The sequence below is a fragment of the Lissotriton vulgaris genome, unplaced genomic scaffold (assembly GCF_964263255.1).
Source record: "Lissotriton vulgaris unplaced genomic scaffold, aLisVul1.2 SCAFFOLD_1823, whole genome shotgun sequence".
Taxonomy (NCBI): Eukaryota; Metazoa; Chordata; class Amphibia; order Caudata; family Salamandridae; genus Lissotriton; species Lissotriton vulgaris.
In genome coordinates this window covers 239,248-261,859 of record NW_028246691.1, presented here as the reverse complement: position 1 = coordinate 261,859, position 22,612 = coordinate 239,248, and the positions used below count along the sequence as shown (strand labels likewise).

Below are 22,612 nucleotides of genomic sequence, written 5' to 3'. Positions count from 1 at the left end.
GAAAATAGAAAGTCTGAGACTAGTAGAATAACATTGGGCTTAGTGTTTTTTGTAAATTGTGCAAATGCAAGAATGAACAGAATATTCTGGTTTTAAGGTACTTTTTTACCCCTCTTTTTTAGATATTAACCGTGGCTGCTCCAGAAGAAGGCGCTGGTTCGCCGAAACGCGCGTAGAGATTAATTTAGCCACATTTTTCTCATTATATTGTTTGTGTATTTTATGTAAACCTCATTTGTTGAATTAATTGCTTCTTTTTAATGATGGTGTTATATATTCTTGATAGATTAAGTTATATGTGTTAAATATAATTTGTGAATGTATATTTTTTCCCTATGTGTTTTTAAAGAATCTTCGTGAATAAAATTGTACCTCCCCTCTTTTTACAAAAACCTTTGTTTCAAGCTCAGTTCATTTCAACCAACTAATTTGCTGTGTTGCCTAGATTGATACATATCAATTGACATTGTTCTACATTCTGTCCATCAACTGTGTTTTTTGCAATTAACTTCCTGGAGCATAACCCCAAAGAGGCAGAATTTATCCTGTTTGCCAGCAGCACCAGACAACCACAGATTCACGCCTTCCTCTCCAGCTTAAACCTACCAAGCTTCACCCTTCCCTCACCCAGTTGACGGACAATGCAAAACCTCATAGATTTACCCTCAACATAGCCCTCTCATTAAAGCAACACATCACCAGGTAGACTAAAACATCTGGGTTTCACTCTCACTCTTGACAAAGAAGAAGCCATTTCTCATGGAGGACGACTTCACAACAGCCGTATGAACCCTAGTCTTCTTTAATCTGGACAGAGGTGCTGTCCTGTTCAACTATCTCCCCAATACCACACTAGCAGCTTCCAAAGGCATCCTACATGCAGCAGCATGGTACGCCAAAGGCATGGAGGAATTCAACCACATCTCTCCCACATTAACAACGGCATTGGGTCAAACTTCCAGTCTTGATCCTCCTTAGGACCAGCCGCATCACGTATTCAAGATCCCAGCACACCAACAAACAAACGAGCCATGTTTTGGGTTCAAGGACAGACAAGGAGACAAAACACTGCGAAAAGGACAAAACAGAAGACGAGCCTTCACTGTTTATTCTGCCAGTATCACCATCATATCAGCACAGACTCTCCCACAGTTCAGAAAAAAGCTGAAAACAGACCTCTTCAATGAGCCCGACGCCTGTACTCACAATCCACCCATAACCCTCTCCCCAGTGACTCTTCCTGTGCCCATGCTAGAGGTGTGCTCTACAAATACCAAAACATACATACAGGGGCGGCGACTCCATAATGGCAGAGGAGCGTCGCCCCACCGGTCAGTCAGTCAGCGGTCTAGCAAATGACCGCTGACTGACTGTGCGGATGCCAGCAGTGTAGGGCGGGGCCTGACATACCAGGGTGGAGTTGTAGGCACAGTGTAAGTGTGCATGTCTGTTTGGCTCACCGACTTAGGTCGGCCAAACAGACATGCACACTTAGATTTTGACTAACCCAGAAATGTCACAGGCGCCTAGGAACTGTCCGAGCGGCAACCACGCTGCTCAGACCAATCCTGGTGCTGCTCTCATAGCATGAGAACAGCGCCAGGATTGGGAACGGAGCCTGTACCCCAGTTCATGCTGGGACTCGAGGGGAGCCGGAGTAGAGGACTCAGGCGGCTGCCATGTACTCAGGTAAGTTTTTAAAATATGTATTAATATCCCGCCATCCTGCCACCTGCTTCAGAACTGTAGCAGCCGCCACTGCACATGTATGCATATATGCATTCAACATGGGCAATTTTGCAGAGACTTGGGGAAAGCTGGTGCGTAACTAGCTTTTTAGGTACAAAAATCGATCTGAAGATGGTGCATATAGACCTAATGAAGTTGAGAAGTTAAAAAAGTAAAAAGTATTTTTTCACTGTTCCAATAAAAAAAGGAACTTAAACGTAGACCGGTTTGGAGAAGATTCTAGCAGGAGGGCAGGGTTAGTACCATTGCCAATGCTGGAGCTAAACCGTACATTTTCAATGAGGCACAAATAAAGAAAATGAATTTTAATCAGGAAAATTAACTTTATTAAGAGAGCAAAGAGAAAAGAGTAAAAGTTGTGTCCCATAGTGAACAGTGATTGCCTTCCCATATTCGATTAATACATGCACGTTTAAAATACACATTGTTTAATTTTACTAATTAAAAACGATAATAGAGACAAAGAAGACATGCAAAGGATAAAAGGACATTTAAAACAGAAGAACAATCACACATGATAACACAGGGAACTACATTTCCCCTTGACATTAAAAAAATGTGGCATTAAAATATCTGTATTTCTTAAAATGTATCTCAGTTGTTCAAACAGAACACTGCAAGGACCCGGAAGAGTGCCCCTTGCGCGAGTGCACGCAGTGATGTAATGTCCGCACTGCACAGGCCATGGCCAACACAGGCACACTGGCTGCACCAGGCCTGGCGAGGGCGCGGGCCGCAACGGGACCCACAGGTCTGGTCAGGAAAAGAGCCCCCTGGCCTTCTTCCTTTTAGGTTTTGAGACGGGTGAGCTCTGGGTCTGCGCAGGCGCAGGCGCAGGCGCAGGGACCTGAAAGAGAAAGAAACACGAATCACGTGGAAAAATGCACAGGTCTGCAAAACCCTGGCCACGCAAAGCACATCTACATACTAGCAGCAATGGTAGAAGCCCCTCCCCCCACCTTCATATCGTACTGCCAACACTGCAGCCCAGGCCTACTCCCAGCACACTGTCCACACAGGCAGAGCTCCTGCCCCACCCAAAACAGTGGACACACCTGGCTGGCCCCAGAACACAGTGCACAGCGGCGCAAACCCCGCCTAATCCCAGCACGCTGTCCACACTGGCACAACCGGGGTGTGATCTTAGCATAACGTCCACAGTGGCACAGCCCTGCCAGATCCTAGCACACTGTCAACGCAGACACAACCCAGGTCTGATCCCAGCACACTGTCCACACCAACACAACCCACGTCTGATCCCAGCACACTGTCCACGTCGACACAACCCACGTCTGATCCCAGCACACTGTCCACACCGACACAACCCACGTCTGATCCCAGCACACTGTCAACGCAGACACAACCCAGGTCTGATCCCAGCACACTGTCCACACCGACACAACCCACGTCTGATCCCAGCACACTGTCCACACAGGCAGAGCTCCTGCCCCACCCAAAACAGTGGACACACCTGGCTGGCCCCAGAACACTGTGCACAGCGGCGCAAACCCCGCCTGAACCCAGCACGCTGTCCACACCGACACAACCCACGTCTGATCCCAGCACACTGTCCACACCGACACAACCCACGTCTGATCCCAGCACACTGTCCACACCGACACAACCCACGTCTCATCCCAGCACACTGTCCACACCGGCACAACCCACGTCTGATCCCAGCACACTGTCAACGCAGACACAACCCAGGTCTGATCCCAGCACACTGTCCACACCGACACAACCCACGTCTGATCCCAGCACACTGTCCACACCGACACAACCCACGTCTCATCCCAGCACACTGTCCACACCGGCACAACCCACGTCTGATCCCAGCACACTGTCAACGCAGACACAACCCAGGTCTGATCCCGGCACACTGTCCACACCGACACAACCCACGTCTGATCCCAGCACACTGTCCACACCGAACCCACGTCTGATCCCAGCACACTGTCCACACCGACACAACCCACGTCTGATCCCAGCACACTGTCCACGTCGACACAACCCACGTCTGATCCCAGCACACTGTCCACACCGACACAACCCACGTCTGATCCCAGCACACTGTCCACACCGACACAACCCACGTCTGATCCCAGCACACTGTCCACACCGACACAACCCACGTCTGATCCCAGCACACTGTCCACACCAACACAACCCACGTCTGATCCCAGCACACTGTCCACGTCGACACAACCCACGTCTGATCCCAGCACACTGTCCACACCAACACAACCCAGGTCTGATCCCAGCACACTGTCTACAGTGACACAACCCAGGTCTGATCCCAGCACACTGTCCACGCCGACACAACCCACATCTGATCCCAGCACACTGTCCACGCCGACACAACCCATGTCTGATCCCAGCACACTGTCTACACCGACACAACCCACGTCTGATCCCAGAACACTGTTCACACCGACACAACCCACGTCTGATCCCAGCACACTGTCCACACCGACACAACCAAGGTCTGATCCCAGCACACTGTCAAGGCCGACAAAACCAACGTCTGATCCCAGCACACTGTCCACACCAACACAACCCACGTCTGATCCCAGCACACTGTCCACACCGACACAACCCACGTCTGATCCCAGCACACTGTCCACACCGACACAACCCATGTCTGATCCCAGCACACTGTCCACACCGACAACCCACGTCTGATCCCAGCACACTGTCCACACCAACCCAACCTACGTCTGATCCCAGCACACTGTCCACACCGACACAACCCATGTCTGATCCCAGCACACTGTCCACACCAACACAACCCGTGTCTGATCCCAGCACACTGTCCACACTGACAACCCACGTCTGATCCCAGCACACTGTCCACACCAACACAACCCACGTCTGATCCCAGCACACTGTCCACACCGACACAACCCATGTCTGATCCCAGCACACTGTCCACACCGACACAACCCACGTCTGATCCCAGCACACTGTCCACACCGACACAACCCACGTCTGATCCCAGCACACTGTCCACACCGGCACAACCCATGTCTGATCCCAGCACACTGTCCACACCGACACAACCCATGTCTGATCCCAGCACACTGTCCACACCGACACAACCCACGTCTGATCAAAGCACACTGTCCACACCGACACAACCCATGTCTGATCCCAGCACACTGTCCACACCGACACAACCCATGTCTGTTCCTAGCACACTGCCCACACAGACACAACCCACATCTGATCCCAGCACACTGCCCACACAGACACAACCCACATCTGATCCCAGCACACTGTCCACGTCGAAACAACCCACGTCTGATCCCAGCACACTGTCTACACCGACACAACCCACGTCTGATCTCAGCACACTGTCCACACCGACACAACCCATGTCTGATCCCAGCACACTGTCCACACCGACAACCCACGTCTGATCCCAGCACACTGTCCACACCAACACAACCTACGTCTGATCCCAGCACACTGTCCACACCGACACAACCCATGTCTGATCCCAGCACACTGTCCACACCAACACAACCCATGTCTGATCCCAGCACACTGTCCACACCGACAACCCACGTCTGATCCCAGCACACTGTCCACACCAACACAACCCACGTCTGATCCCAGCACACTGTCCACACGGACACAACCCATGTCTGATCCCAGCACACTGTCCACACCGAAACAACCCACGTCTGATCCCAGCACACTGTCCACACCGACACAACCCAGGTCTGATCCCAGCACACTGTCCACACCGACACAACCCACGTCTGATCCCAGCACACTGTCCACACCGACACAACCCACGTCTGATCAAAGCACACTGTCCACACCGACACAACCCATGTCTGATCCCAGCACACTGTCCACACCGACACAACCCACGTCTGATCAAAGCACACTGTCCACACCGACACAACCCATGTCTGATCCCAGCACACTGTCCACACGGACACAACCCATGTCTGATCCCAGCACACTGTCCACAACGACACAACCAAGGTCTGATCCCAGCACACTGTCTACACCGACACAACCCATGTCTGATTCCAGCACACTGTCAAGGCCGACAAAACCAAAGTCTGATCCCAGCACACTGCCCACACAGACACAACCCATGTCTGATCCCAGCACACTGTCCACAACGACACAACCAAGGTCTGGCCCCAGCACACTGTCAAGGCCGACAAAACCAACGTCTGATCCCAGCACACTGTCTACACCGACACAACCCATGTCTGATCCCAGCACACTGTCAACGCCGACACAACCAACGTCTGATCCCAGCACACTGTCCACACCGACACAACCCATGTCTGATCCCAGCACACTGTCCTCACCGACACAACCCACGTCTGATCCCAGCACACTGTCCACACCGACACAACCCACGTCTGATCCCAGCACACTGTCCACACCGACACAACCCACGTCTGATCCCAGCACACTGTCCACACCGACACAACCCACGTCTGATCAAAGCACACTGTCCACACCGACACAACCCATGTCTGATCCCAGCACACTGTCCACACCGACACAACCCATGTCTGATCCCAGCACACTGTCCACACCAACACAACCCATGTCTGATCCCAGCACACTGTCCACACTGACAACCCACGTCTGATCCCAGCACACTGTCCACACCAACACAACCCACGTCTGATCCCAGCACACTGTCCACACCGACACAACCCATGTCTGATCCCAGCACACTGTCCACACCGACACAACCCACGTCTGATCCCAGCACACTGTCCACACCGACACAACCCACGTCTGATCCCAGCACACTGTCCACACCGACACAACCCATGTCTGATCCCAGCACACTGTCCACACCGACACAACCCATGTCTGATCCCAGCACACTGTCCACAACGACACAACCAAGGTCTGATCCCAGCACACTGTCAAGGCCGACAAAACCAACGTCTGATCCCAGCACACTGTCTACACCGACACAACCCATGTCTGATCCCAGCACACTGTCAACGCCGACACAACCAACGTCTGATCCCAGCACACTGTCCACACCGACACAACCCATGTCTGATTCCAGCACACTGTCCACAGTGACACAACCCAGGTCTGATCCCAGCACACTGTCCACGTCTACACAACCCACGTCTGATCCTAGCACACTGTCCACACTGACAACCCACGTCTGATCCCAGCACACTGTCCACAGTGACACAACCCAGGTCTGATCCCAGCACACTGTCCACGTCTACACAACCCACGTCTGATCCCAGCACACTGTCCACGTCGACACAACCCACGTCTGATCCCAGCACACTGTCCACACCAACACAACCCACGTCTGATCCCAGCACACTGTCCACACCGACACAACCCATGTCTGATCCCAGCACACTGTCCACAGTGACACAACCCAGGTCTGATCCCAGCACACTGTCCACACCGACACAACCCACGTCTGATCAAAGCACACTGTCCACACCGACACAACCCATGTCTGATCCCAGCACACTGTCCACACCGACACAACCCATGTCTGTTCCTAGCACACTGCCCACACAGACACAACCCACATCTGATCCCAGCACACTGCCCACACAGACACAACCCACATCTGATCCCAGCACACTGTCCACGTCGAAACAACCCACGTCTGATCCCAGCACACTGTCTACACCGACACAACCCACGTCTGATCCCAGCACACTGTCCACACCGACACAACCCATGTCTGATCCCAGCACACTGTCCACACCGACAACCCACGTCTGATCCCAGCACACTGTCCACACCAACACAACCTACGTCTGATCCCAGCACACTGTCCACACCGACACAACCCATGTCTGATCCCAGCACACTGTCCACACCAACACAACCCATGTCTGATCCCAGCACACTGTCCACACCGACAACCCACGTCTGATCCCAGCACACTGTCCACACCAACACAACCCACGTCTGATCCCAGCACACTGTCCACACCGACACAACCCATGTCTGATCCCAGCACACAGTCCACACCGAAACAACCCACGTCTGATCCCAGCACACTGTCCACACCGACACAACCCAGGTCTGATCCCAGCACACTGTCCACACCAACACAACCCATGTCTGATCCCAGCATACTGTCCACACCGACACAACCCACGTCTGATCCCAGCACACTGTCCACACCGACACAACCCACGTCTGATCAAAGCACACTGTCCACACCGACACAACCCATGTCTGATCCCAGCACACTGTCCACACCGACACAACCCATGTCTGATCCCAGCACACTGTCCACGACGACACAACCAAGGTCTGATCCCAGCACACTGTCAAGGCCGACAAAACCAACGTCTGATCCCAGCACACTGTCTACACTGACACAACCCATGTCTGATCCCAGCACACTGTCAAGGCCGACAAAACCAATGTCTGATCCCAGCACACTGCCCACACAGACACAACCCACATCTGATCCCAGCACACTGTCCACGTCGAAACAACCCACGTCTGATCCCAGCACACTGTCCACACCGACACAACCCACGTCTGATCCCAGCACACTGTCCACACCGACACAACCCACGTCTGATCAAAGCACACTGTCCACACCGACACAACCCATGTCTGATCCCAGCACACTGTCCACACCGACACAACCCACGTCTGATCAAAGCACACTGTCCACACCGACACAACCCATGTCTGATCCCAGCACACTGTCCACACCGACACAACCCACGTTTGATCCCAGCACACTGTCCACAACGACACAACCAAGGTCTGATCCCAGCACACTGTCAAGGCCGACAAAACCAACGTCTGATCCCAGCACACTGTCTACACCGACACAACCCATGTCTGATTCCAGCACACTGTCAAGGCCGACAAAACCAACGTCTGATCCCAGCACACTGCCCACACAGACACAACCCACATCTGATCCCAGCACACTGTCCACGTCGAAACAACCCACGTCTGATCCCAGCACACTGTCCACACCGACACAACCCACGTCTGATCCCAGCACACTGTCCACACCGACACAACCCACGTCTGATCAAAGCACACTGTCCACACCGACACAACCCATGTCTGATCCCAGCACACTGTCCACACTGACACAACCCATGTCTGATCCCAGCACACTGTCCACACCGACACAACCCATGTCTGATCCCAGCACACTGTCCACAACGACACAACCAAGGTCTGGTCCCAGCACACTGTCAAGGCCGACAAAACCAACGTCTGATCCCAGCACACTGTCTACACCGACAAAACCCATGTTTGATCCCAGCACACTGTCAACGCCGACACAACCAACGTCTGATCCCAGCACACTGTCCACACCGACACATCCCATGTCTGATCCCAGCACACTGTCCACACCGACACAACCCACGTCTGATCCCAGCACACTGTCCACACCAACACAACCCACGTCTGATCCCAGCACACTGTCCACACCGACACAACCCATGTCTGATCCCAGCACACTGTCCACACCGACACAACCCATGTCTGATCCCAGCACACTGTCCACAACGACACAACCAAGGTCTGGTCCCAGCACACTGTCCACGTCGACACAACCCACGTCTGATCCCAGCACACTGTCCACACCAACACAACCCACGTCTGATCCCAGAACACTGTCCACACTGACAACCCACGTCTGATACCAGCACACAGTCCACACCGACACAACCAACGTCTGATCCCAGCACACTGTCCACACCGACACAACCCACGTCTGATCCCAGCACACTGTCCACACCGACACAACCCATGTCTGATCCCAGCACACTGTCCACACCGACACAACCCATGTCTGATCCCAGCACACTGTCCACACCAACACAACCAAGGTCTGATCCCAGCACACTGTCCACACCAACACAACCCACGTCTGATCCCAGCACACTGTCCACACCGACACAACCCACGTCTGATCAAAGCACACTGTCCACACCGACACAACCCATGTCTGATCCCAGCACACTGTCCACACTGACACAACCCATGTCTGATCCCAGCACACTGTCCACACCGACACAACCCATGTCTGATCCCAGCACACTGTCCACAACGACACAACCAAGGTCTGGTCCCAGCACACTGTCCACACCGGCACAACCCATGTCTGATCCCAGCACACTGTCTACACCGACACAACCCACATCTGATCCCAGAACACTGTCCACACTGACAACCCACGTCTGATACCAGCACACAGTCCACACCGACACAACCAACGTCTGATCCCTGCACACTGTCCACACCGACACAACCCACGTCTGATCAAAGCACACTGTCCACACCGACACAACCCATGTCTGATCCCAGCACAATGTCCACACCGACACAACCCATGTCTGATCCCAGCACACTGTCCACAACAACACAACCAAGGTCTGATCCCAGCAAAAAGTCAACGCCGACACAACCAACGTCTGATCCCAGCACACTGTCTACACCGACACAACCCATGTCCGATCCCAGCACACTGTCAACGCCGACAAAACCAACGTCTGATCCCAGCACACTGTCCACACTGACACAACCCATGTCTGATCCCAGCACACTGTCCACACCGACACAACCCATGTCTGATCCCAGCACACTGTCCACAACGACACAACCAAGGTCTGGTCCCAGCACACTGTCCACACCGGCACAACCCATGTCTGATCCCAGCACACTGTCTACACCGACACAACCCACGTCTGATCCCAGAACACTGTCCACACTGACAACCCACGTCTGATACCAGCACACAGTCCACACCGACACAACCAACGTCTGATCCCTGCACACTGTCCACACCGACACAACCCACGTCTGATCAAAGCACACTGTCCACACCGACACAACCCATGTCTGATCCCAGCACAATGTCCACACCGACACAACCCATGTCTGATCCCAGCACACTGTCCACAACAACACAACCAAGGTCTGATCCCAGCAAACTGTCAACGCCGACACAACCAACGTCTGATCCCAGCACACTGTCTACACCGACACAAACCATGTCCGATCCCAGCACACTGTCAACGCCGACAAAACCAACGTCTGATCCCAGCACACTGTCCACACCGACACAACCCATGTCTGATCCTAGCACACCGTCCACACCGACACAACCCACGTCTGATCCCAGCACACTGTCCACACCAACACAACCCACGTCTGATCCCAGCACACTGTCCACACCGACACAACCCACGTCTGATCCCAGTACACTGTCCACATCAACACAACCCATGTCTGATCCCAGCACACTGTCCACACCAACACAACCCACGTCTGATCCCAGCACACTGTCCACACCAACACAACCCACGTCTGATCCCAGCACACTGTCCACACCAACACAACCCATGTCTGATCCCAGCACACTGTCCACAGTGACACAACCCAGGTCTGATCCCAGCACACTGTCCACGTCTACACAACGCACGTCTGATCCCAGCACACTGTCCACGTCGACCCAACCCACGTCTGATCCCAGCACACTGTCCACACCAACACAACCCACGTCTGATCCCAGCACACTGTCCACACCAACACAACCCACGTCTGATCCCAGCACACTGTCCACACCGACACAACCCATGTCTGATCCCAGCACACTGTCCACACCGACACAACCCATGTCTGATCGCAGCACACTGTCCACACCAACACAACCCACGTCTGATCCCCGCACACTGTCCACACCGACACAACCCACGTCTGATCCCAGCACGCTGTCCACATCGACACAACCCACGTCTGATCCCAGCACACTGTCCACACTGACACAACCCACGTCTGATCCCAGCACACTGTCCACACCGACACAACCCATGTCTGATCCCAGCACACTGTCCACACCGACAACCCACGTCTGATCCCAGCACACTGTCCACACCAACGCAACCTACGTCTGATCCCAGCACACTGTCCACACCGACACAACCAATGTCTGATCCCAGCACACTGTCCACACCAACACAACCCATGTCTGATCCCAGCACACTGTCCACACAGACACAACCCACGTCTGATCCCAGAACACTGTCCACACAGACACAACCCAAGTCTGATCCCAGAACACTGTCAACGCCGACACAACCCACGTCTGATCCCAGCACACTGTCCACACAGACACAACCCACGTCTGATCCCAGCACACTGTCCACACCGACACAACCTACGTCTGATCCCAGCACACTGTCCTCACCGACACAACCCACGTCTGATCCCAGCACACTGTCCACACAGAAACAACCCATGTCTGATCCCAGCACACTGTCCACACCGACACAACCCACGTCTGATCCCAGCACACTGTCCACACCAACACAACCGATGTCTGATCCCAGCACACGGTCCATGCGGACACAACCCGTGTCTGACTTCAGCACACTGTCCACACCAACACAACCCATGTCTGATCCCAGCACACTGTCCACGCCGACACAACCAGTGTCCGACTTTAGCATACTGTGCACACCGACACAACTCATGTCTGATCCCAGAACACTGTCCACACTGACACAACCCACGTCTGATCCCAGAACACTGTCCGCACAGACACAACCCAGGACTGATCCCAGCACACTGTCAACGCCGACACAACCCACGTCTGATCCCAGCACACTGTCCACGCCGACACAACCCACGTCTGATCCCAGCACACTGTGTACACCGACACAACCCACGTCTGATCCCAGCACACTGTCCACACCGACACAACCCATGTCTGATCCCAGCACACAGTCCACACTGACACAACCCATGTCTGATCCCACCACACTGTCCACAGTGACACAACCCAGGTCTGATCCCAGCACACTGTCCACACCGACACAACCCATGTCTGATCCCAGCACACTGTCCACACCGACACAACCCATGTCTGATCCCAGCACACTGTCCACGCCGACACAACCCACGTCTGATCCCAGCACACTGTCCACACCGACACAACCCACGTCTGGTCCCAGCACACTGTCCACACCGACACAACCCATGTCTGATCCCAGCACACTGTCCACACCGACACAACCCATGTCTGATCCCAGCACACTGTCCACGCCGACACAACCCACGTCTGATCCCAGCACACTGTCCACACCGACACAACCCACGTCTGGTCCCAGCTCACTGTCCACATCGACACAACCCACATCTGATCCCCGCACACTGTCCACACCGACACAACCCACATCTGATCCCCGCACACTGTCCACACCGACACAACCCACGTCTGATCCCAGCACATTGTCAACGCCGACACAACCCACATCTGATCCCCGCACACTGTCCACACCGACACAACCCACGTCTGATCCCAGCACGCTGTCCACATCGACACAACCCACGTCTGATCCCAGCACACTGTCCACACCGACACAACCCACGTCTGATCCCAGCATACTGTCCACACCGACACAACCCACGTCTGATCCCAGAACACTGCCCACACAGACACAACCCAGGTCTGATCCCAGCACACTGTCCACACCGACACAACCCACGTCTGATCCCAGAACACTGTCCGCACAGACACAACCCAGGTCTGATCCCAGCACACTGTCAACGCCGACACAACCCACGTCTGATCCCAGCACACTGTCCACACCGACACAACCCACGTCTGATCCCAGCAAACTGTCTACACCGACACAACCCACGTCTGATCCCAGAACACTGCCCACACAGACACAACCCAGGTATGATCCCAGAATACTGCCCACACAGACACAACCCAGGTATGATCCCAGAACACTGTCAACGCCGACATAACCCACGTCTGATCCCAGAACACTGTCCACACCAACACAACCTACGTCTGATCCCAGCACACTGTCCTCACCGACACAACCCACGTCTGATCCCAGCACACTGTCCACACAGAAACAACCCATGTCTGATCCCAGCACACTGTCCACGCCGACACAACCCACGTCTGATCCCAGCACACTGTCCACACCAACACAACCCATGTCTGATCCCAGCACACTGTCCACGCTGACACAACCCACGTCTGATTCCAGCATACTGTCCACACCGACACAACTCATGTCTGATCCCAGAACACTGTCCACACTGACACAACCCACGTCTGATCCCAGAACACTGTCCGCACAGACACAACCGAGGTCTGATCCCAGCACACTGTCAACGCCGACACAACTGTAGTAGTGTGGCTCACTGGTTAGAGGCAGCAGACCCGAGAGCAGAGGACGGCTCGGGACCAGGGTTCGATTCCCGGCGCGGCAGGTTTCTGGGCCAGGGTCAGCGGACTCGATAATTCTCTCGCCTCGGTGCCCACTCTGATCAGCGATCACACTCGGCAACTCTGGGCATTAGCTTGCCTCATCTTCACTAACAGCCCCACCAGACCGCCGGGGATGCCTGGTCTCACCCTGGAGATACCCATTAAAGGACCATCTCTCAGGGAAGCCAGGAAGGGTTTTGCAGCGGTCGAAGCGCCTTGGGACCCTCTGGGTAAGTAGTGCGCTATATAAATGCCTATACATACATACAAACTCACGTCTGATCCCAGCACACTGTCCACACCGACACAACCCACGTCTGATCCCAGCACACTGTCCACACCGACACAACCCACGTCTGATCCCAGCACACTGTCTACACCGACACAACCCACGTCTGATCCCAGAACACTGCCCACACAGACACAACCCAGGTCGGATCCAAACACACTGAAAACGCCGACACAACACAGGTCTGATCCAAACACACTGTCAACGCCGACACAACCCAGGTCTGATCCCAGCACACTGTTCACGCCAACACAACCCACGTTTGATCCCAGCACACTGTCCACACCGACACAATCCACGTCTGATCCCAGCACACTGTCCACACTGACACAACCAGTGTCTGACTCCAGCACACTGCCGCCGTCGACACAACCGGTGTCTGACTTCAGCACACTCTCTACACCGACGCAACCCATGTCTGATCCCAGCACACTACCCACGCCGACACAACCCATGTCTGATCCCAGCACACTGTCCACACCGACACAACCAATGTCTGATCCCAGCACACTGTCCACACCGACACAACCCATGTCTGATCCCAGCACACTGTCCACACCGACACAACCCATGTCTGATCCCAGCACACTGTTCACGCCGACACAACCCATGTCTGATCCCAGGACACTGTCCACGCCAACACAATCCATGTCTGATCCCAGGACACTGTCTACGCCGACACAACTCGTGTCTGACTCCAGCATATTGTCCACACCGACACAACCCATGAGTGAGCCCAGCACACTGTCCACACAGACACAACCCATGTCTGATCCCAGCACACTGTCCACGCCGACACAACCCAGGACTGATCCCAGCACACTGTCCATGCCGATCCAACCCAGGTCTGATCCCAGCACACTGTCCACGCCGACACAACCCACGTCTGATCCCAGCACACTGTCCACACCGACACAACCCACGTCTGATCCCAGCACACTGTCCACGTCTACACAACCCACGTCTGATCCCAGCACACTGTCCACACCGACACAACCCACGTCTGATCCCAGCACACTGTCTACACCGACACAACCCACGTCTGATCCCAGAACACTGCCCACACAGACACAACCCAGGTCGGATCCAAACACACTGAAAACGCCGACACAACACAGGTCTGATCCAAACACACTGTCAACGCCGACACAACCCAGGTCTGATCCCAGCACACTGTTCACGCCAACACAACCCACGTTTGATCCCAGCACACTGTCCACACCGACACAATCCACGTCTGATCCCAGCACACTGTCCACGCCGACACAACCCATGTGTGATCCCTGCACACTGTCCACGCCGACAAAACCCATGCCTGATCCCAGCACACTGTCCACACCGACACAACCCATGGCTGACTCCAGCATATTGTCCACACCAACACAACCCGTGAGTGAGCCCAGCACACTGTCCACACAGACACAACCCATGTCTGTTCCTAGCACACTGTCCACACCGACACAACCCATATCTGATCCCAGGACACTGTCCACACCAACACAACACTTGTCTAATCCCAGCACACTGCCCACATGAACAGAGGTCATGTCTGATCCCAGTCACATTGCCTGTTGCCACCACGCTATTCCATCAGAGTGCACATTGTAAGAAGACAGCAGCCCCTTGCAAGATGTGGTGAAGGGGCCCAGGGAAGCCTTCCACCCACGGAATGTCTGCCAAAACATGGGCAAAAGAGCTTTAATGACAACTGGGAGTCCATCAAGAAATGCATTTTTCTCAAATGTGAGTGGTTGTATGATTCTGAGTCTCAAAGTACATTAGGACAGAAGAGAAAACCTGAGAGATCTGAACAGCCATCCTTCAGGAAGACAATATTATCTGTTGTTGTGAGGTCTGATATTTGTGTTTCCTCTTCGAACCATTTAGGAATATTTGCTGTAAATAACACCATTCAAGTGCGAATTCTTAAGGGTGTGTATCACACTACAGTCTGAAACACACTGGGCCGATAACACTGGTACAATTGTATGGAATTTACAGCAGTGATTGAAATTTGCCATTTTCATGGTTCCATTAGCAGGCACAAACAGCTCTCACATTCCTCATAACATGTCAGTTTCCACATATTTTCCACATGTGCAGTAAGAGAGAGCTGCAGTTTCAACCGCCGTTGTAACAGATCTGTAAAATGTCTGCATTCCAAACAATAGGTGCTGCCACTCACCGCATGTCCAGTAACATACAATGCCGGCTTCACATGTACATGGTTTCGGCCATAAGGACCCGGCTTAGGCCACGCAGGTCCAACCTCCCAAATAAATGCAGTCAAAGTACAGGGGAGAGAACACTGGACCACTGCCACGCTGATGGCCACGGGGTCACCTCTGGTGATGCTGGGTTACACGCGTGTAAGGACAGGAAGAGGTGTGGCACAGTGGCCAGGGCGACTGGGGCTCATGGTTCGATCACCGGCACCGGAAGCAGGTCAGCCCAGCACCATGTGACTCTGGGCAATAGCTTGCTTAATCTTCCCGACGCCCTCCAGAGCCGGAATGCCTCCGGGTAGCTGTGCGCTTTACAAATACTGGATTTACACTTACATTTTACACTCATGTTAGGGTGGCAGCCTTCTAGCCTTTCCATCCATTCCTTCACCTCTCCTGGTTTACCGAAGAATGCTTCATGTATTTCTGGTTACTGAACTTTGTGAATAGAACGGTTCATAGCGCACATTCTGACTTGGGTCATTAATACTGTAAATGCATTTGTGTAGTGCTTCATGCCACTGGCCCGGTGTCAAGGCGCACTGTTTGACTGACAGGACCCTGCACTGTACATGAAGCACAAGACTGGAGGGGCGTTGTACTTGCAATGAGGCCCCTGAGTTCGTGCACGAGTGATCGTTATTAGAAAGACATGAGCCACACAGAGAGAAGTAAATTACTAAGAGATGCAAATCCTTACAAAACCAGAAGAATCTATTATTTAGCAAAAGAGTGTGACTTTACAGCGCAAACCCAGCGGTATCAGAGGAAGACGCATGAAAGGACTTCAAGTGAATACAGTCATCCAGTAAGTCCTACGAGGCAGGGATCCGAGTCGGAGGATGAACTATCCAAAATTTGAAGTCATTCAGAAAGTGTCCTTTTTCAGGTCACGCCTACGCAGTGCATGCGCTCTGCATAGGAGAAGACCTCTTGGAATTGATTTGCTATTTCGCCCAAAAATGTGCACACTCTGTATTGCTTTCAATGGCAACGCGTGCACGCTTGACAATTCCCTTGCGGGAGCGAGCTTTGGCGACATCTTTTTGTAATTAACTTTCAAACAGATGGTGCCCCTGCTCACTCCCGCAAGGGAAACAGGCAGGTTCGGGGTCCGTCCCAGGGCTTCTCCGACGCCGCTGCCTTGAGCGTTTGCAAACAGCAGAGACTGAATCCACTCAAGGCTGCTCCAGGCATGCACTTCTCTAGTGCAGATAATACACGCCTGTTTGGCCAGCAAAATCAGTCCCATGTGGTCTTTGAAAAACTCTGCTAATATTAGCCATCCTTAGTAATCTGCTCTCGGGGGAAAGACGTAAAAAGGAAACACTGTGCGATGCCGTGCTGTGTATCCTCCTGGAAAGCTTTAAGAAAGATTGCCATTTCCAAACTTTCACTGTTGCGTCGGAGTATGTCTGCAGATGCAGCCACTCAGGAAGAACGTGGCGCTCGTGCAGATCTTTCGCTGTGGACATTTCCCCGTCCTTTGACTTGTAAAGTTTTCTGAGGAGGCGGCGTGCAGTTCAGAGCCTAGATGTTGTCAGGTAAGCGCACCAAGGTCACTCTGAAAGTGTGGTGGTGCAAAAGGGAATGTTCTGTTTAGTACCGAACTTGCAAAAAGATTTCTACAGCTGAAAAGAGCATCAGTGGTGAGGCGGACAAGTCACTGTGATGTGTATATTGTCACTGCCTGTTACGGGTGTCTCTATAGCAGTGATTGTAGAGAACGTTTGCAATAAGCCACAAGGGTGTGGCCTTCACTGGGGTACGAAAATACTGCATTCTGATTGGGTGAGCACATATCCTTCTATTCTTTACATTCCAAATGTGTCTACAATTTTTTACTCACATTGACGGTGTTTGATTTTTCCTCTGAGTACACTTTCACCCAACACTACACCTTTTTACAGTGCACAACATGGGAGTAGCTTAATCAACACCAGAATACATAACATTTACACACCAGCTACAAGTAACTACTAAGAAAATAAATCAATTTCAACGTGACCTACACACCCTGCACTTCACACACGATATACACCTCGTTACAATGCAACATCCTTACAACATAATAATAACTCTGAACCCTCAACCTTCCTGACACCAACACTGTAATTCACACTGTAAATCAACAACCACAGGGTGCAACCCTCACCCCCAAAAACATTAACTCCTACTCATCCCCAACAAATCTCACCTTATCTTTACAGACAATAGTACAGCTAAACACTTTCACACAGCTTGTCATTAGACCAACATTCATAGGGGGCCCCTCACCTACTGTAACTTCTCAGTCCCCATCATACCTCCACTCTGTAGCTCATTAACTCATGCTCTCTATCGAAGCATATCCTTCCCTGTTATTGCAAGTAAAATGCCCAACCTAAAAATTCCTGCGTTGATAAATGCCCAACTGAGAACTCCCCACACGGAGGAGGACGTAAAGAGCTAGCATAGAATCGAAAACCCCCATAACTCAAAGAGCATGACTGTGAAACTTGGATATCCAACCACTGCTATGTCATGCTCAACAACATGCCACCTAATGACGTAGTCTTCCGGGGTCTCCAATACCTGCAACTCTGAACACAATATATCTATAAAATCTTAAACTGAAAAGACCAGAAGATAAAAATACAAGATTTAATAAGCATTGGCATAGCCAACAGGTCTCCCTTTTGGGACCTTATAAGTATTTAGTTATGCAGCACAATATCCTTGGTGTAACAACATTAACTGTTGCGTGGCTAAACACTTATAAGGTCCCAAAGGCGAGACCTATTGGTTATGTCAATGCTTGTTAGAGTTTGAGTTCAGAAAGAATAGAACGTAGAGGTTGAGTGAAATAGATCTCGGTGGAGAAACTAAGTCAATTTTTTTTAATGAAAACAAGTTACTTACCTGTAACTTTGGTTCCCCAGTATTGGTAACTTTCATAGATTCCCATGCTTTGTATCATTCCCCGTCGTCGGAATGGGAGCCCCGGTAAATAAAAAATATCATAACCATAGGTACAAACGAGAAAATTAGGCCTAGGCATCATCTCATTTTGTAGCCTATCCACCTCTTTTTGTAAAAGAGACCAAACTATCTGCAACAACCAATCAGAAGAGCCTCACCCCATAGAACCCTCCTGAGAGAGCCTCAGAGCCTCAGATTTTTGTAGCCGTTGTGTAACAGCAATTATCTCAGTAAAAAAGGCCGAGCTTTCCCAGGGGAGGAGGGTAAACGCATGGGAATCTATGAAAGTTCAATCCAAAAGATTCCCAACAACCCGGGACTGGTGTAAGAAATTATCTAACAGGCATGCGACTTTGATCCACCTAAATTCTCAGGAAATCGAAATAGGGAAAAACACCCGATATTATTTCTACATTAAGGTGTTTGTTGTCTCTAATGTCTTACCGTCCTGAAACAGACATTCTAGTCTTTCGTTTTTGCTAATTATGGGGGTTCATAAATCTTCAACTCGGCGCAACCCAAAAAAAAAAAAAAAATGTCAGCCCTGTTTTGGACCATACACAGACCCACACATATACCAAAATAATAAGTGAAAAAAATGTGTGGCGGAGAGGAAGGCACCTCACGGGCGAACACCCTCGGGGCAATCTGGTCAGATATTTACCAGAAACTTGGCCCCTTTCTCATCATAGGCAGCCATTCCTATTCCAGAATTTTGGTGAATAAGTGAGAAAAAGGAAAAGAGAGAAAGTGCAAATCAAGGAGATTGAGAGCGTGACTCCTTGAACAAACAGAACAGAGTAAAGGATAAAATCAACAGCCACACCACTCGTACTACTTTTATTTATAAATCGGGTGTGCGAAGTTGAAATAAAAAGGAGGGTAGCTTACAGTTGCATACCACTACCTGTGACCAACATGTTTCACTGCCCAGCAACCTTTATGGCAGATTCATCAGGGTCAAAACTCTGTTGCTGCACCCCCTTCCAACATTTTTTAGACAGGAAGCCTTATTCAGCTATGCTCCCTCGTACCAGCTGAAAAATAGGCGTACTCCACCGAACAGTCGGTTGTCACATCAACCGTACAGACGAGGAGACTGGGCGTTGTATCAACCCAGAATCCTTTTTCTCACTTATTCACCAAAATTCTGGAATAGGAATGGCCGCCTATGATGAGAAAGGGGCCAAGTTTCTGGTAAATATCTGACCAGATTGCCCCGAGGGTGTTCGCCCGTGAGGTGCCTTCCTCTCCGCCACACATTTTTTTCACTTATTATTTTGGTATATGTGTGGGTCTGTGTATGGTCCAAAACAGGGCTGACATTTTTTTTTTTTTTTTTTTTGGGTTGCGCCGAGTTGAAGATTTATGAACCCCCCATAATTAGCAAAAACGAAAGACTAGAATGTCTGTTTCAGGACGGTAAGGCATTAGAGACAACAAACACCTTAATGTAGAAATAATATCGGGTGTTTTTCCCTATTTCGATTTCCTGAGAATTTAGGTGGATCAAAGTCGCATGCCTGTTAGATAATTTCTTACACCAGTCCCGGGTTGTTGGGAATCTTTTGGATTGCATTTGATGAGTGGAGGGCTTTTCCCATTAATACCCGTAATAGTCCCTCTAAGCTCCTTTTTGTTATTGAATCTATGAAAGTTACCAATACTGGGAAACCAAAGTTACAGGTAAGTAACTTGTTTTCTTCACCCAGTATTGGAACTTTCATAGATTCCCATGCTTTGTATCAGAGTAACAAGCAGTAAGCCACAAAAAAGCACATTTTGTTCCATGAATACTGCTATATGTCCATATATAAAACCCCCACAGTAAACCAAATGACAAATGTAACCATAGTAGGGGATACAACAAGAGATACAAAATGTGCGAATCACAGGAAGGAGGGACTGTAGGGAAAGCTCACCTCTTATTGAAACATATTTCTCAGGACTGCCTGTCCAACAGCTGCATCATCCGTCATGGACGAATCCAGGCATTAGTGCCTCGTGAAGGTATGGGTACTACTCCACGTAGCTGCCCGACAAATGTCCTTGATAGGGACTCCTGGAAACAGATACCCCTTTCACGGAGCGCCACAAGATACAAACAGTTGTGAAGATTTCCTGAAAGGTTTAGTCCGTTCCAGATAGAATTTCAGACACCTCTGAACGTCCAGCGTATGTAAAGACCTTTCCGCTGGTGTGGTAGGTCATGGAAAAAAGGAGTTTAGAATCACCGGCTCATTCAGATGGAATTCAGAGGGAACTTTTGGGATGAACTTTGGATTTGTTCTCGGTATTAAAACGTCATTCTTGAACTGCAGAAAAGGTTCTTCAATTGTAAAAGCCTGGAGCTCACTTATCCTCCTATCTGATGTTAGAGCCAACAAAAGAGCAAGCTTCCATGACAGAAATTTAAGGTCTGCCTTATGTATGGGTTCAAATGGGGCTTTCATCAGATTAGTCAATACTAAATTTAGTTGCCAGGCTGGCGGAGGAGGCCGGATCGGAGGAAAAACTCTAAACAGGCCTTTCAGAAACTCCTTGATAATCCTAGCAGACCAAAGCGAAGGACCTGAAGATGTGCGCCTGCACCTTGAGATGGCTGCCAGATGCACCTTGACTGAGAATGAGCCAACCCTGATTTAGCCAGGGAAAGAACATAAGGCAAAATCTGATGTGGGTGCGCAGTGTAAGGATGCAGATTTTGTGAATGACACCAGAGACAAAACCTTCTCCACTTAGCACGATAAATTTTGTTTGTACTTGGGGCTCTGGACTGAGACAGGATATCTTTACATTCCTCTGAGAGATCTAGATCTTTAAATTCTCTGTACTCAGTAGCCATCCAGTCAACTGGAGCGATTTGGGATTCGGATGAAGTACCTGGCCCTGAGACATTGTCAACAGAGACGGAATCGGCTGTAGGTGTATTGGCCGATCCCGAGACAGTAGGAGGAGTTCCGTGTACCAGAACTGTCGGGGCCACGCTGGTGCAATCAAGATCACTGTGCACGGTTCCGCTTTGATCTTCCTGATTACTTTCGGAATTAGGGGAATTGGAGGAAAGGCGTAGAGAAATGTGCCGTACCAAGCAATCGAAAGCGCATTCCCTAAGGATCCCTGATGGTGATTCCCTGC

At 51.4% G+C, this 22,612-nt stretch overlaps 1 protein-coding gene across 1 annotated transcript in view; it reads right to left on the bottom strand.

Annotated features, from left to right (window-relative positions):
* Window positions 1-2,056: 2,056 nt before the first annotated feature.
* Window positions 2,057-22,612, bottom strand: part of LOC147665791 (non-homologous end-joining factor 1-like) — a gene marked incomplete at its 5' end in the record, with an annotated part of 230,872 nt that continues 210,316 nt past the window's right edge. The window contains one exon of the mRNA XM_086949480.1: window positions 2,057-2,596. Within this exon, the coding sequence (XP_086805606.1) occupies window positions 2,507-2,596 (90 nt within the window). The remainder of the gene's footprint in view (window positions 2,597-22,612) is intronic.